Genomic DNA, 15,815 nt, shown 5'->3' with positions numbered 1-15,815 from the left:
ACTACCCTTCCCCCTTTTCTACTGCTTGGTTCTCAAATGGTTTAATTCTGTAGATCTCAAGAATGAACTTGGAGGATCACCTGTGGTGCACAGACTGTAGTTCCAGGAGTATTGCCCTAAATAAATAAAGTACATTCCATAATTCTGAACCACAGCAGCAAATATATATACTAGTATAAAGAGTAAAAATATTAATTAAACCCCTCCACCCAACATGTTCTTTTTTCTACAAGAGCAATAACCTCAGTCAGTCAGCCAAAACCCACTGAAAATACCTCTGGAAGTCAATAAAAGGATCTGCTGTTATTTATATGTACACCTAGTTGTTTCACCTCCTAACACCTTACAGTGCAATTGTATGGAGAAATCTAAAGACCCAGTGTACCACAGAACCCAAATAAGTATGGGATGAAACCCAAATATGTATGGGATGGAAAGAGTTATCCTGGGTGACAGTTCACTCTAAAATATATCTGTGCCAGTATCAGAGTATACATATATAACTAGTGTACCCCAGTGTCAGTACAGTTTAAAATGTATCAGACTTACATATTTTATTTTTTTTGTATTTAAATTATTTTGTTTTATTTTACTTTACATTTAAAACAAAATTTTTCTTGACTACTCCTCCCCAAGAGTTTAGTGAATTAAAGTTAGCATTTTATTGCACAAGCAGACCTCTTTCTAAAATGAGATATTTGTCTTCAGTCTAAGGAGCAGTTTAACATTTATATTGCAGGTTGCTTTGCAATGTGGATAATTCACAGTTCAGGTACCTGAGAGAAATCTAATAAGAGAATAGAACAGGCTAGCAGAAGCAAATCACCACATTAGAATGACAACTAAGGTAAAAAATTAAGTATTTTGAGAGGATAAGGAAACTCTCTTTGTTCATTATTAAGCCTTGCTAAGAAAAATCACCAAATTGCACTTTTTTTTCGGTACCTTTTTTGCCATGATTATTTTACAAGGGGGGAAAAAAAGCTAGGAAACAAGTCAGACTCAAATGAAAATGTATTTCATTGTTATACATGCTTTACATGTCATGCAAATGAGGAAATCTAGAGGTTATACAATGATACCATATTAAAATATAACATCTCAGGTGACATCTGCTAAACACAATACATCACAGCAAAACAAACATAAGTAGTTTGTTTTCTTCTTTTATTATTATTTAGGAAACAATTGTAGGACTAATTTGGAAGACACGATATCATGCTACAGCTTACTGAACAGTCACCAGAAAGGTATTTTGCTGAAATACACCAACATAAAAGGAACTATTAGTTGTTTTCTTTATATACTCACACACAGGTTTATCGGCTACTTCAATTTTTAAACAGTTGCTGGCTTTAAAAGCAGAAGAAAGTGGCTACAATTGAGACCAAGCTACACTGTAAACTTTTCTACATATAAAAGTTTCTACTTTTTTGTTAGTCTCCAAACAGAATTATGATTTTTTTTTTTTTAAGATTTAGACAAAAATGTCCTCCAGGCAGCACAGAATATACCTTAAAAGTTACCATAGTTCACCAAAAGAAATAAAACTAACCAAAATACATTATATGGCACATAATGTCAACATTTTACATTCTCAGTATGAATTTCCCCATATAGATGTTTGTTGAATACTAACTAAAGAGGCTTAATATAATTAAATAGGTGAAAATACCGTGTGAGTGAGACATCAGTGTCTCACAGACTTCGTATTTCTGTTGCGTTATCTACATATAATTTTACTGCTGATTATATTTTTTGAGTCTCTAGGAAGACACAAAATAATTATCCACATAAATGAAAGCCTGCTGGCATTAATAACTGATCTCAAAAATTAACTCAGCATATATCTGAATCCCATGACATACTTGCTTAGAATGACTGCAGTTATGTAATTCATATTAGAGGACTACATTAAGTTTTATGTCTACATTGTTTACAAGTGTTATGTCAAGGGAGTTTTAAAGACTTCAGCAAGAGTCAACACAAGATATTATTAGTATTAACAAACTGCTATGTCACTAGTGACTTAAGACAAAATAGCCATGTGTGATGCATTGTAGCAGGGAGATAAATTTTACCCTCCACCGTCAGTAAGAAGGTGCCTTTGATTCCAGCAGTTGCATAATTATTTGTTTTCATGCTTCCTCAGTTCTAGTTTTGCAATTATACATACATCTGCAAAAAAGAGTTGCCAAGAACTCTTCAGTATTTTTCCCCATTTAAAAAAAGATAGGCACAGAGCTAAAGTACAGTACATTATTTAATTCCAACACACCGTTGGTAAACCTCAGAGTATTTACAAGAAAAAATGATATCAAGTAGCTGTTTGACAAAACTGAAGGAAGAATGATTTAAAAATAAAATGCACAGGGTAAAAATCACAGTGAAGTATTCAGATGAAATTTAAATTAAAAAAAAAAAGAAGAGTTTTATTAGCAGCTGAAGCCCAAATTCTAAAGCACAATGAATCTTCCCTGAAACCAATCAAAGCTATATATTCCTGGCATCCACCAAGAACAGCCAGTTACTCAACATACCACATGGGAAGACAAAGTTATATTCAGCTCTGTTTATGTGAAATCCAGTGTTCAAAGACTGAAGAAGCTCTTTCAGATGAAAAGCTCATATTTTACTGCCAGCAGTATGATAGGATGTATATCCTCCACAAATTACTTCCGCTGTCAATTAAAAAACACAAATCAAACAGTTTACGTAAGTAAAATGGCTGCAATTCTTATAACTAAGAACTGATTCTCTTGCAATAAAGTACAATATTACAATTAAAGATTATATCATACTGCATTTGTTCTGACTTTGCTTGCATACTTTCCAGGAAAAGGACTGTTAATGGTATGTACAATATTGTGTACATCTACAGCACTAAAAAATAATAAAATTCAATCACTACCATGCTCCATTTTGCTGCACACTTGACTCGTCCTTTTAATAGTTCTCTGTTATTAAATTGAAATTAGATACAATTAAAAACTATGACATGTCTATGTTTTTCATTATACCCTGAGTTTACCACTGAAATATTTATGTTCAAAAGGTAGCTTCAACAGCTTTAGTGCAAGTAATTGCAGATAAGTCTTAAACATTTTATTAAGTACAACTACTGTCTGTATAATTCACAAATACACTATCCACAATCAGATGCAGAACTTACATCTATAGTTCTGAACTATGCAATGAGTTCTTATGGCTAATGGCTAAATTGTCAGCATAGAACCAATCTGGATTCCACTCTCTTTCCACTCCTAGCTGGACATGTGCTAGCTCCGCACTCCTCCTGAATGTGGTGAGAAACCAGGTGCAGGTGAGGTGGGGCATGACAAGGGTTCCCATCAGGGATGAAGTGGAAACTTTAATATAGGAAAGCATACTAATAGGACTCATCTTTCCAACAGCCATACAAGCTTTCCTCATCCTCCATGACCTCTCTCCCCCCATATCTATTTATTATTTGTAGAATGTCAAGAATGTGCTAAGTGCTTTACAGACTACTGGAAAGACAAAATTGTTGCTGCAAACACGTTGCACTCTAAGGAATCACTGAAAGGAAATTGCAAGAAGATGAATTGGCCAAGTCAAGGAGCAAGGTGAGCAAACACAGGAGGATGAGACATATCTTGTAAATTTCATATTTTTCAGATTAATATTATGTGGGGTTTATTTTGCTTTATTACATTTTCAGATCTTTTCCTTTCAGATTTTTGTACTTTGCATTCACCTGATGAATTCACAAACTGCAGAGAGCTAGAGTTAGTACTGGTTGTACCTCCCTTAACTGGTACTCCCTGGTCTAGCAACATCTGTGCTCTGGCATGGACTACAGATGTTCCAGAGAGCCCAGGAAGAGGGAGGTCTGGCAACAAGGCAGGAGTGCTATAAGGGGCACTGGCAACTCAGCTGGGAGCCTGGAGTGTGTGTGTGGGAGGGGGGGGGCAGAAGTGAGATTGGATGACATGGTAGGGAATTCTGGCCCCCACAGAGCTCCCTGGCCCCAGCAGCTGGGGAGCTCTAGTCTGGACATGGTCGTGGACCTGCAGACCCAGTCAAGGAGCTCTGACCCCAGCAGCAGCCAGGGAGCTCCGGCTCCAGCTGTGGAGCCAGTTGGCTGCGGAGCTCTTCCCCGGCTGCAGAGCTCTAACTGAGGTGCTCTGGCCCTGGCAGCAGCAGGGGCAGGCTGTGCCCTAGCCTGGTGGCAGTACAGCCACGAGAAGGACCTTCCCTGGTCCAGCAAATCCCCTTGTTCAGGACCAATCAGGTCCCAAGGGTGCAGAACCAGCGAGGTCCAACCTGTAGGCTTTTTGGAATAGATTATGTAATAAGGCAGAGGGAAGAGAGGGTGGACAGATAACAAAATGGGTACAGACCTAGCATATAATGGGAGGTATTTGTGACAAGAATCACAGAGACAAGATTAAGAGGGAGCACAACATGAAGTCAACAGCCAGCTGAACTGCTTGGGCAGAACAGAGGAATCAAGAATGGATGATGAAAGGAAATATAAGCTGAAAGGTATAAAGGAGTGAAGTTGTGCGGATCCTTGAAGGATAGGAAAAGTAGTCTGAATTTGACTCAGGTGGCTAACCAATTACCATAAAACCTAGGGAAATGCTCATTTCCCAAGAGGTTCAACACCAGCAGATTAACCAATATTCCAAGGGTTTGCAATGTTTCCCTTGTGTCACTTCATCTCAAAATATGGAGCAGAAGAGTTCAGACAGAGACAGGAACACATTTGTGATAGGGGAATTCTATCCCTGTAGAAGACTAGGATTATTTCATTTGAAAGGGGAAGAGTGAGAAGTATGACAGGAATATAAAAACAATACAAATGTAGAGAAAGCCAAACAGTTATTTGCTGTTTATCCTTTAATACAACAAGAAGAGGAAATTAGAAGAGAATTTAGAACTGATAATAAATGCTTTTTATGCAACATTTAATTAACCCGTGAAACTGCTATCTGCAGAGTATTTAGGCAAAAAGCTTAGTACATTTCAGAAAAGGATAGAGCATTGTTTTAAATGAAGAATAGCACCTGCAGATAAACTACCATGCATAAGATACAAGGACCATGACTTCTCATACTTTAGGGCAAAGGCTGGGAACTTACAGCCTGCAGGCTGGTTCTGGTCTGCAGCCAGGGCCAGATTAAGAAAGGAGTTTTAGGGGCTAGTCCTTCCTGACCGGGAAAGGAGGAAAGAAAGGGAAAGAAAGAAAGAATTGCGCTGCAGGCTGCAATTCCCTCCCCCTGCCACCCTGAGCTGGAGCCACATCTCTGCATGCATCAAAGGAAGCACCATACCACATGCTGCTCTGACCTGCAGGTGCTGCCCCCTGAAGTTCCCATTGACCGAAAATCACAGCCAATGGGAGCTGCATGGGGTGGTGCATGCCACCTATCCCCCAGCTGCTCCAGGTAAGTGCCTGCACCCCAGTCCTCAGCCCCTCCTGCACCGTAGCTCCTTATCAGACCCTGCACCTAACTCCCCTGTCCCAATCTTGAGCCCACTCCTGAACACTAAGTATCTAACTCTCTCCCTTACCCTGTGCCCCACCCTGGAGCCCCCATCACATCCTAGCTCCCTCCACAGATTCCGCACACCCAGATGAGCCCCCTCCAGAGCCCTAGCTCCCTCCCAGACCCTGCATCCCACCCTGGGCCTACTCCGACACCCTAATTCCTGTCAAAACACCATACCTCCACCCTGATCTCCTGCCCTAAGCCCATTCAACTTGGCCCCAAATCAGTAGTCCCAGCCCCACTCCAGAAACCAGTCAGAGACCTTAACCCCTCCTGCATCAACTTGCAGCCCCTGGTCACACACTGAACCCCTCACTTTTTGGCCCCACCTTGGAGACTAGGGCCCCTCAAAATCTAATAAACCTGAGCCCACAGAGGAGTTCATCTGGCTCGTGACCTTGGCGCCTCCCTGCAGGACCAGAATGCAAATGCTGCCTGGCCCTGCTGTGGGGGCAAGCCTGCAGCCTTAGTGTTTCCTCACGGGCTAAAGCATCCCCCCCCCCCCCCCCCCGAGTGAGGTGATGTGCAAGTGCCCTTCCCCGCAGCCTTTTTTGTTGTTCTTTTTTTTTTTTTTTTTTTTGCTCTTCACTTGTGTGTGGCCTCCAACTGATTTTTCTGTGGGTCAGCAGCTCCCAGCCGAAGAAAGTTTCCCCACCCTTAGGGCTTAAGATAAGCATCATGGGTCAGGAAAAGTTACCGTTACAATTTGGAAAGTTCTGTTTTGTTTTACATTTGGAGCCTTCTAAAGACTTACAACTTGCAATTATAGACTCTATCACAGACTGCATTCTAAAACAGGGCTCATGACTAAGTGGACAACTCATCTTTTTCACTATGCCAATTCTTACATTCCTAAGTAGTCTACTCATGGGAGAGTATGCCAAATTTAAATATCTACGCTCTCAATAACTTGTTTTATCTTAGGTGTTTGTCACAAATATTGTACCTTCACCTTTACAAGAGAGTCGTATGGTTGTCAACAGATGGAGTTTAGTGTAGTCTCCTGCCCAGGACTGTTAAATCCATCAATCAAGTTTTTGTTACAATCATCCATGCTAATGTTTTCACTAGATATCTTGGAGTAAGTGGCTTGGCCTGTGAAATCCAAGAGTTCTTCAAGAGCCTTGGCATTACTTGTTCCATTTTGGTCCATAGAAACACTGGGCATGAGTTCATCCATGGGTGAAAATTCTGGGATAGATATAAGTTCTTCTTTTGAAACAGGACTGTACGAAAAACAAAGGAAAAAAGTAGAAAAAAAGTCTTGTAAGCTCTTAGAAAACACAGCAATGAATTTAGTGTTCATGAAAAGGTTTACAACAACCCTGAAAGCTGGATCATTTATCCTCAGAACAGGCACAACATACCAAGAGGCCAAAATGTAGAAGAAAGTAATTCTGTCTTCATACTTCCTAAATATTGGCCTTGGTGGTGGCTGTGTGGTATGGACACCACCTCTGGACTGAGATTACAAACTAATTTCAGAGAGGCTGGATTTCAACTGGTGACCCAGAGGTTAAAGGCTAAATATTCCATTCCCTGAGCTATCAGGTCTCTTATACCTACTCTTTTTAATTTCCTCATACAAATTCTGGGCATGATTCTGCAAAGGTTTACACACATATTTTATGAACAGCATGTAGTTTTACTGCCTTCAATAAATACATTTCAGAGTGTAAGTTAAGGCTGTGGATAAACCTTTGCAGGATCGTGGTGTCAGATTTTTAAATGCGTAAAATTAACAGATATATTTGACCATGTGAAATTTTAAAATGTAACTTTTACAGAACAAAATTAAATGCAGCACAAAAAGGAAACTGAAATCCTAATGTTGCTAGAAACCATACTTCTGAATTCCCTGATTTTAGTAAAACGTGATACTTAATATTGAAGTAATGTTTTTAATCAATGTTAATTTGCAGTTATATTTGGCCCTAATGCAATTCTAATTACTTCAGTAGTTATGAAATGAATTATAACATTAAGTTCATTTAGGCCCATTTAATTTTCTTTTTTTAATGTTACATCTGAAAATTATAACAAGATTTTAACAAGAAATATCTTAGTAAAATTGGACTTGAAATGTCCCCATGCCCTGTTGATAATTTGTTAGAGAAACAGGAGGAAATAAGCAAAAACTGTAGACATCTGTTTATCAATGTTTAGATACCAGATTATATTTTTATATATGTGTGAGAGAGAGAGAGTGAGGTGAGAGTAAGAGTGAGAGTGTAAAATCCATCGACATTTGATTAAACTAAATTTAACATCCCTATTTCATACCAGAACATTGCTGGCTGTTCCCCTTGTCAGGCAGCCAGGAGGAAGTGCAGAGTTTACTCCATTCCTCTATCAGTCTGGGGAGTGCAGGGGGCAAGATGAAGAAGCACCCCTCTTCTGGCTGGGCCCACTGGAGCTGCAGCAGCCATGGAGAGGTGCTTTTTACCTGGCCCCAAGCTGTAGTGAGAGAGGTGTGTTGTCTTCTCTCCCCAAATCAGCCTGTACATACAACCTCTCATGCCTAACCCCACCCCAAAGCAATGATTTAAATAAAGAAAAACAAAACTTACTGAAGTACCTTGAATACAGTGTTCATACCCCACCCGTTAACATTATAACTAAAAATTAAATGAACTTAACATCATAACAAATGGCATCAGGGCTTAATTTGGCCTGCTGTTTTAAAAAGCTACAATAATACAATATTAAATATGAGAATTTACTAAACTCAAAAGAATTCAGGACTATGGTTTGGTACAATCTTAAAATGTCAATTCCCTTGGTGAATATACTGTACAATAGGAAACTTTCACTCAAAATAACCTATGAGGGAAGGCTGAAAGAATTGGGTTTGTTTAGTTTAGAAAAGAGAAGATTGAGGGGGGACATGATAGCAGTTTTCAGATACATAAAAGGGTGTCACAAGGAAGAGGGAGAAAACTTGTTCATCTTGGCCTCTGAGGATAGAACAAGAAACAATGGGTTTAAACTGCAGCAAGGGAAGTTTAGGTTGGACATTAGGAAAAAAGTTCCTAACTGTCAGGGTAGTCAAACACTGGAATAAATTGCCAGGGAGGTTGTCTCATCACCTACAGCCCCCAACTTAAACCTGTCCAACACATTATCAATAAACTACAGCCTATACTGGAACAGGATACTAAACTCCAAGAGGCTCTGGGAGACAGACCCATAGTCTCCTATAGACAACCACCTAACCTCAAGATGATTCTTACCAACAACCACAGGACATACCACACTAATCCCAACCCTGGTACCTTCCCTTGCAACAAACCCCATTGCCAGCTTTGTCCACATATTCACTCTGCTGATACCATTATTTTGCCTAACCAAGCAAGTTATAAGATCAAGAACACATATTCCTGCGCATCCAGAAATATAATTTATGCTATCATGTGCCAAAAGTGTCCGTCTTCTACACTGGACAAACGTCTCAGACACTTCGCCAAAGGATCAATGCCCACAAAACAGATATTAGACAGGATCACAAAGAAAAAACAGTTTCTTGCCATTCAACCAGAAAGGACATTGTCTCAATGACTTAATTACCTGCATCCTGCTTCAAAAGCCTTTTAAGACTGCACTTGAAAGAGAATCCTCTGAACTGTTATTCATGCTAAAATTCGACACTTTATGCCAGGGTCCTAACAAAGACTCTAGTTATCTTACCCATTATAAAGATAGCTTCCCCAATTATCACCTCTAATATCATTAGCTTACAGACATTTACCTTTCCCCCTCCCCGCATCCCCCTTCTGTTCTGAAATTTGATTTGTCCTTTTCATATGTGTTCATTTTTTTTAAATTGTATCCTTTGGTATATATGGTTGTGACTATTTTCTTCCACAATTTGATCTGAGGAAGTAGGTCTGGCCCACGAAAGCTCATCATCTAATAAACCATCTTGTTAGTCTTTAAAGTGCTACATAGTCCTGTATTTTGTAAGATATGAGTGTGATATAAGAGACTGTCCTTAGCCTTTGATCTGAAAGTGCATTTTCTTCTTGAGAGCACACTACTGGTCAGAAAATATAAAGAGTAGTGACACAGGAGTCCATATTGGGAACTGGGCTGTTCCGAGAGACAGATTAACAAATGAGAACAAAGTATACGTTTTGCTAGGTTGTTTTTGGTTTGCTGAATAGTTACCTGAAAGTTATGTGTTTCAAGTGATGCATACCTCTCATCCATAGACTGATCCTCATCTGTTGAATCATCCATGCTGTTAGATTTCCCATCAATGGCATCCAGCTGAATAAGCCCCTTAACTGACTTAAGTCCATTAGAAAATATATCTCGAGAAAGTGTTTCAGAAGCAGCACATCCTAAAACTTTACTCTCCTGGGAAACTGTCAGTCCATTGATTTCTATAAAAGAACCTCATTAGGAAATATGACAATAGTAGGGTTTATATTTAAACACAAAATTATTTGAGTCATAGAAATTACAGATGAAAGTGACCTATCATATTATCTTGTCAATCATCATTACTGTAGGACAGTTGGAAAGAGAAGCAAAATTATTTATTATCTTTTACAACAAGCATGAAGAAGCCCCAGAGAAGGGGGAAAAAGAGAAAAGTCACATTTCCTATTTATATCTCTCATATACTTTAAAATATATATGCTGCTGTTAAACCAAATTAAATAAAAAGGGACTGTATTTTAAACCATATTTTAAAACTATGTCAAGCTTGGCTGCTGGAGAATATTCCTAGAGAACCTACAAAACAGAAATCTGCAGGCAAGAATAACTTTTATATAAATGCTCTCTGGGACATATTGTGGAATGGAATATTACATCTCAGGATAGTTGTCTTCTGCTTCTACATAAAGGGTAAACCAAACTTCTATTTTCTCTTACATACACACACACGCACGCACGCCCCTTTTGAATGAAAACACAGCATCCGTGACAGTACAACATAATATGAGGTTATGGATTTTTGTTTTCAAGTTATCAACACTGAATATTGGTCAAAACAAAAATGAAGGGCTTTTACCTGTTTGACTGAGAACAAGTGTTTTTGGTTGCTTCTCCTCAGTCAAAGTAGATGCTATCTGCAGTTTTGGCTCTTCCTTCTGTAACCAAACAATGTTTTGACTGCATTAGATACAAGGTTCTAAGACTCAGAGAAATGGCTGAGAACCTTTGAAAAACCCTGCTCGATAATATAAATTGTACCTAGAATGCTTTTTCTCAATTATATTCAAGCACATATAAATATATTCATAGCCATATAAATAGGAAAAAAACAAAAAAAGAAGAAGTAAGACCGCTAATTACTAAGGATGGAGTGGAGGTTAAGGATAATCTAGGAATGGCCCAATATCTAAACAAATTCTTTGCTTCAGTCTTTAATGAGGCTAATGAAGAGCTTAGGGATAATGGTAACATAACAAATGGGACTAAGGATATGGAGGTAAATATTACCATATCCGAGGTAAAAGCCAAACTTGAACAGCTTAATGGGAGTAAATCGGGGGGCCCAGATAATCTTCACCTTCAGAATATTAAAGGAACTGGCACATGAAATTGCAAGTCCATTAGCAAAATTTTTTAATAAATCTCTAAACTCAGGGGTTGTACCATTTGACTGGAGAATTGCTAATATAGTTCCTATTTTTAAGAAAGGGAAAAAAAGTGACCCGGGTAAATATAGGCCTGTTAGTTTGACATCTGTAGTATGCAAGATCTTGGAAAAAATTTTGAAGGAGAAAGTAGTTAGAGACATTGAGGCTAATGGCAATTGGGACAAATTACAACATGGTTTTACGAAAGGTAGATCGTGTCAAACCAACCTGATCTCCTTTTTTGAGAAAGTAACAGATTTTTTAGATAAAGGAAATGCAGTGGATCTAATCTACATCAACTTTAGTAAGGCATTTGATACACTACCACATGGGGAATTATTGGTAAAAGATAGGGATTAATATGAAAGTTGAGAGGTGGATAAGCAACTGGTTGAAGGGGAGAATACCGCGGGTCATACTGAAAGGTGAACTGTCATGTTGGAGGAAGGTTACTAGTGGAGCTCCTCAGGGATCAGTTTTGGGGCCAGTTTTATTTAATCTTTTTATTGCTGACCTTGGCACCAAAAGTGGAAGTGTCCTGATAAAATTTGCCAATTCAGAAAAGGATTGGGATATCATACAGGAAGATCTGGATGACCTTGTAAATTGGAGTGATAGCAATAGGATGAAATTTAATAGTGAGAAGTGTAAGGTTATCCATTTAGGGATTAATAACAAGAATTTTAGTTATAAGCTGGGGACACATCAGTTGGAAGTAACGGAAGAGGAGAAGGACCTCGGAGTCCTGGTTGATTATAGAATGACTATAAGCCGCCATTGTGACATGGCCGTGAAAAAGGCTAATACGGTCTTGGGATGTATTAGGTGAAGTATTTCCAGTAGGGATAAGGAGGTATTAGTGCCGTTATATAAGGCATTGGTGAGATCCCATTTGGAATACTGTGTGCAGTTCTGGTCTCCCATGTTTAAGAAGGATGAATTCGAACTGGAACAGGTACAAAGAAGGGCCACTAGGATGATCCGAGGAATGGAAAACTTGTCTTATGAAAGGAGACTCAAGGAGCTTGGCTTGTTTACCTTAACCAAAAGAAGGCTGAGGGGGGACATGATTGCACTCTTTAAATATATTAGAGGGATAAATACCAGGGAGGGAGAGGAATTATGTAAGCTTAATACCAATGTGGACACAAGAACAAATGGATATAAGCTGGCTAGTAGGAAGTTTAGACTTGAGATTAGACAAAGGTTTCTAACCATTAGAGGAGTGAGGTTCTGGAACGGCCTTCCAAGGGAAGTAGTGGGGGCAAAAGGTCTATCTGGTTTCAAGATTAAACTAGATGGGTTTATGAAGGGGATGGTTTGATGAGATAACATGATCTTGGTAACTAATTGACCATTCATTATCAATGGTAAATAGGTCAATGGAGGGATGATAGGAGTTACTATAGAGAACTTTCTGGGTGTCTGGCTGGTGAGCAGTTTCTCCAAATTTCTTCAAAGATTGCCTCTACCAGGCAGTGGGGCTTTGACTGATTGGTCCATTATATTTTTGAAGGATGTCTAAATATTACCTGGATCTTCTTGGGCAATATCGACAGATTGCTTTGGGCCCAATCCTAGTTTAAAATTAAATTGGATCAGGCACTTTGTAAGCAGGTTGGGAAGTGGTCTCATTTGGCAATTATTAAGTATTATTTACATAATATAGGCATTGCCACATATACATTTATCAGTAGCTTTACATGTAAAATAGCCCAGCCCCATTGATCTCCACGGGCAATGTACCTTTCAAGTAGTGGTGGGGAGGGTTAGTGACATGGTCTTCTCCACCCCGTAATTGTCATGGTTAATTCAGTATTGTCATTCTGGCTTGTGGAAACAGAGGACACTTGATAATTTTGCAGTAACTTCAAAAAATGCAGTTGTAGTACATCTCCTTAGGGATGTAAATTCCCACTCATCAGTTAATCGGTTAATGTTAGGTCACACTGGGGCTGCCACTGGCTCCCAGACCCCTCCAGAGCAGCCCCCCGAGTTACCCAGAGACAGGGCTGATCTGGACGAGAGCAATCCCTGTCTGCAACAGCGGGCCTTCTGTGGGCTTGGGGCACCCCCCTTCCTGAAACAGAAGGGGAGCTGCGCCAGCCTCCTCTGACTACCAGTTAATTAGAACCAGTAAGCATCATCAATTAAGACAGTCGTTCTTAACTCGTTTCAGTCCACGGACCACCAGGCCAATCAAACAATTTTCATGGACCACTTTCAGCACATGTAGTACAGGATGAACGACACAGCAACCGCTCAGCACGATGGCAGCAGCTACACTGACTCTCAGAGCCTCAGATGGAAGTTACTGGCAACACAATACGGTTGCGTCCTAGGTGACACTATGGATGAACAAGCCACGTGCTTGTGAACATGGTGTAAAACAGCCTAACGGCAGCACTTGCTCACGCCATGTGACTTTGGACCACTGTGGACCACCGAAAAAGTCACCATGGACCACCAGTTGAGAACCACAGCATTAAGAGGACTATGGAAGTTGTCCCATGAAATTGTGGGATAGTTCTGGATGATTCCCAGACTCTGAGTCAAATGGGGCTGCATCTACACTGCAAAGTAATAGGTCTTAGATCCTGGATCTTATCTTGAATTGAAATGGGACCCCTAGCACTGCAGTATCATGGGACCCTAGGTCTGGACCCTGGGTTTATACAATTGTAGTATAGTTGCATAGGAGGCTTTTATGGGACCCAAACCCATCCCTAAAAGTAGAGGATGGTGGGAGAAGTTCTTAGAGGGGGTCACATGACACCCTTTACTTCTGGTCATGTGTTCAGCTTGACCCCAGAAGTACTACCCCAGGGGTGGGACTTCCTGTGGCAGGTGGGCAGGGCCTAAGTGGTCAGAGGCATGGCTAGTGGTTTCAGGGGGTGTGGCCAAGGTGTTCCTATTTTTGGTTCAGAAAATATAGTCACCATAAAGATAATACCAGGTGAAAGAAGAAGCCATGTTGGCATCAATCACTAGACCGACATAAGGGATCAGATCTCCTGCAAGTTGACAAGGAGGCTGAAGTCTCTGGAAACTGAATATAAGTGAAAAACCTGCCTAGGCAAAGATCTTTCATAAAGGAAGATAAAGGAAAACAGCGCATTGTAGTTCTGTGGAAAGTCCTGACTAAGAGAAAGTCAGGCACATCTAGAAAGGAAAAGATTGGTAAGAAATCTACCTCAAACCAAGGCTGTAGCTTCTTTTTTAATTTTTTTATCTGTATCCCTTTTTACCGTTATTCCTTTTCCTTGGCATCACTTAATTTATGTTTTTTTGTTAATATCCTTGTGGGTTTTTTTTACAACAACAACAACAAAAACACCTTAGTGACATGCTTGAAGGGAAGTGTGTATTTACTCCATTTAAGGAAAAAAAGCTCTAATCTGTCTCTTTGTAGGAACAAACCAACCATATTATTTCATTGAGTGTTCCAGGAGAAGGCAGTACAACTCGGCACAGGGGCTATGTTGGGGTCACTTGGCTAGCAGTAACCAGGGTGGGTGAAGACCAGCACATGGCTGAGGTGAAACAAGCAAATAGCTGGAGCAAGAATTTATTGAAGCAGGACTGCTTAACACAGACACTCAGTGCATGTCTGCAGACAAACAGGGTCACTGGGCAGATGGTGGCACAACCTCTTACTGGTTAGGACTGCACTCAAAATGTGACAACCCTCCTTCCTCCCCAACGTGTCCATGGATTAGTGACCCGCTTGTGGTTCAACTCAAGTGTCCTTTCTTCCTGCTCCACCCAAAGGAGAGGAACCCTTGAAGGAGTCACAAGCCCCCAGTTCTTCCCCCAGACCAGACAAAGCTTCCCCTCATATGCCTAATGTCTGGTAGCTTTTAGGGAAACATGGAGAGGACAGGACATGTTTCTGGTTTTGTCTTTTTAAAGAAAACTAGAGCTTCCCATGTCAAATAAACATCTTCCCTAAAAACAATGTTATGAAGTAAAAGTCTGAAGAGAGAGTCAAACATTTTACTTCTGTCCAGTAAATGCTGGTGCACCATCAGGCACCCCTGCTGTTAATCCTGCCCCTTGATCAGAATTAACATGAGGAGCATAAGAACTCTATGACTGATTAACTGATCTTCAAATGGGAGGAGGTTCATTGCACAGACAATGAAAATCACAATACCACCAGTTCTCAGAACTACTCGTAGTTCTGAACTATATGTATTGCTCACCCCTCTACTGCCTACAAGAGGGACACTGATTGCATGGTGGAGCTACAGTCACTCTTCATTATAAAATTTATCAGAAGAATAAGAACAGAACATTTCTAGGCAAAGCATTTATTCTTTTGAAGCAATGTGACAGTGCCCTCCCCCCCACCCACAGGGGCAATATCCTGGTTGTGAGGGTGGGAAACGGTTCCATACCTTTACTTCCAGTGTTTCACTCTTTCTTGTTCTCTTCATTATTTCATCTATTCGCTAGAAATCAAAGTAAATCAATCCTATCAGAAGGTTACAAGGCAGACATGCTGTGTAGCTGGCATAGGAGGTGCATTCAACTTATAACAAGTTGCAGGGAAGGCTGATTTAACTCTGGTGTCAAACTAGGGATATTAAATATTGGTTAACTGTACAGTTGATTAACTTCATTAATTTTTATCGGTTACTCAACTATTCTAGAGTCCCCGGAGGTGGGGCTGGCAGCCAGTGCG

General features: G+C 40.1%; 1 protein-coding gene across 10 annotated transcripts in view; it reads right to left on the bottom strand.

Moving 5' to 3' along the window:
* Window positions 1–996: 996 nt before the first annotated feature.
* Window positions 997–15,815, bottom strand: part of MAP7D2 (MAP7 domain containing 2) — a 128,196-nt gene continuing 113,377 nt past the window's right edge. For 6 of the 10 annotated variants that reach the window (XM_006116155.4, XM_006116151.4, XM_006116153.4 and 3 more), the window contains 5 exons: window positions 15,529–15,582; window positions 10,558–10,636; window positions 9,736–9,934; window positions 6,490–6,763; window positions 997–2,681 (listed from right to left, as the gene is read on the bottom strand). In XM_006116155.4, coding sequence (XP_006116217.2) covers window positions 6,514–6,763; window positions 9,736–9,934; window positions 10,558–10,636; window positions 15,529–15,582 — 582 coding nt within the window. In that variant the 3' untranslated portion in view covers window positions 997–2,681; window positions 6,490–6,513. Of the gene's footprint in view, window positions 2,682–6,483; window positions 6,764–9,735; window positions 9,935–10,557; window positions 10,637–15,528; window positions 15,583–15,815 lie in introns of all 10 variants that reach the window. The other 4 variants (XM_006116154.4, XM_075913432.1, XM_006116163.4 and 1 more) reach the window with 2 other exon arrangements.

This window comes from Pelodiscus sinensis, chromosome 1, assembly GCF_049634645.1.
Source record: "Pelodiscus sinensis isolate JC-2024 chromosome 1, ASM4963464v1, whole genome shotgun sequence".
Lineage (NCBI taxonomy): Eukaryota > Metazoa > Chordata > Testudines > Trionychidae > Pelodiscus > Pelodiscus sinensis.
This window is presented reverse-complemented; position numbering and strand designations above follow the sequence as displayed.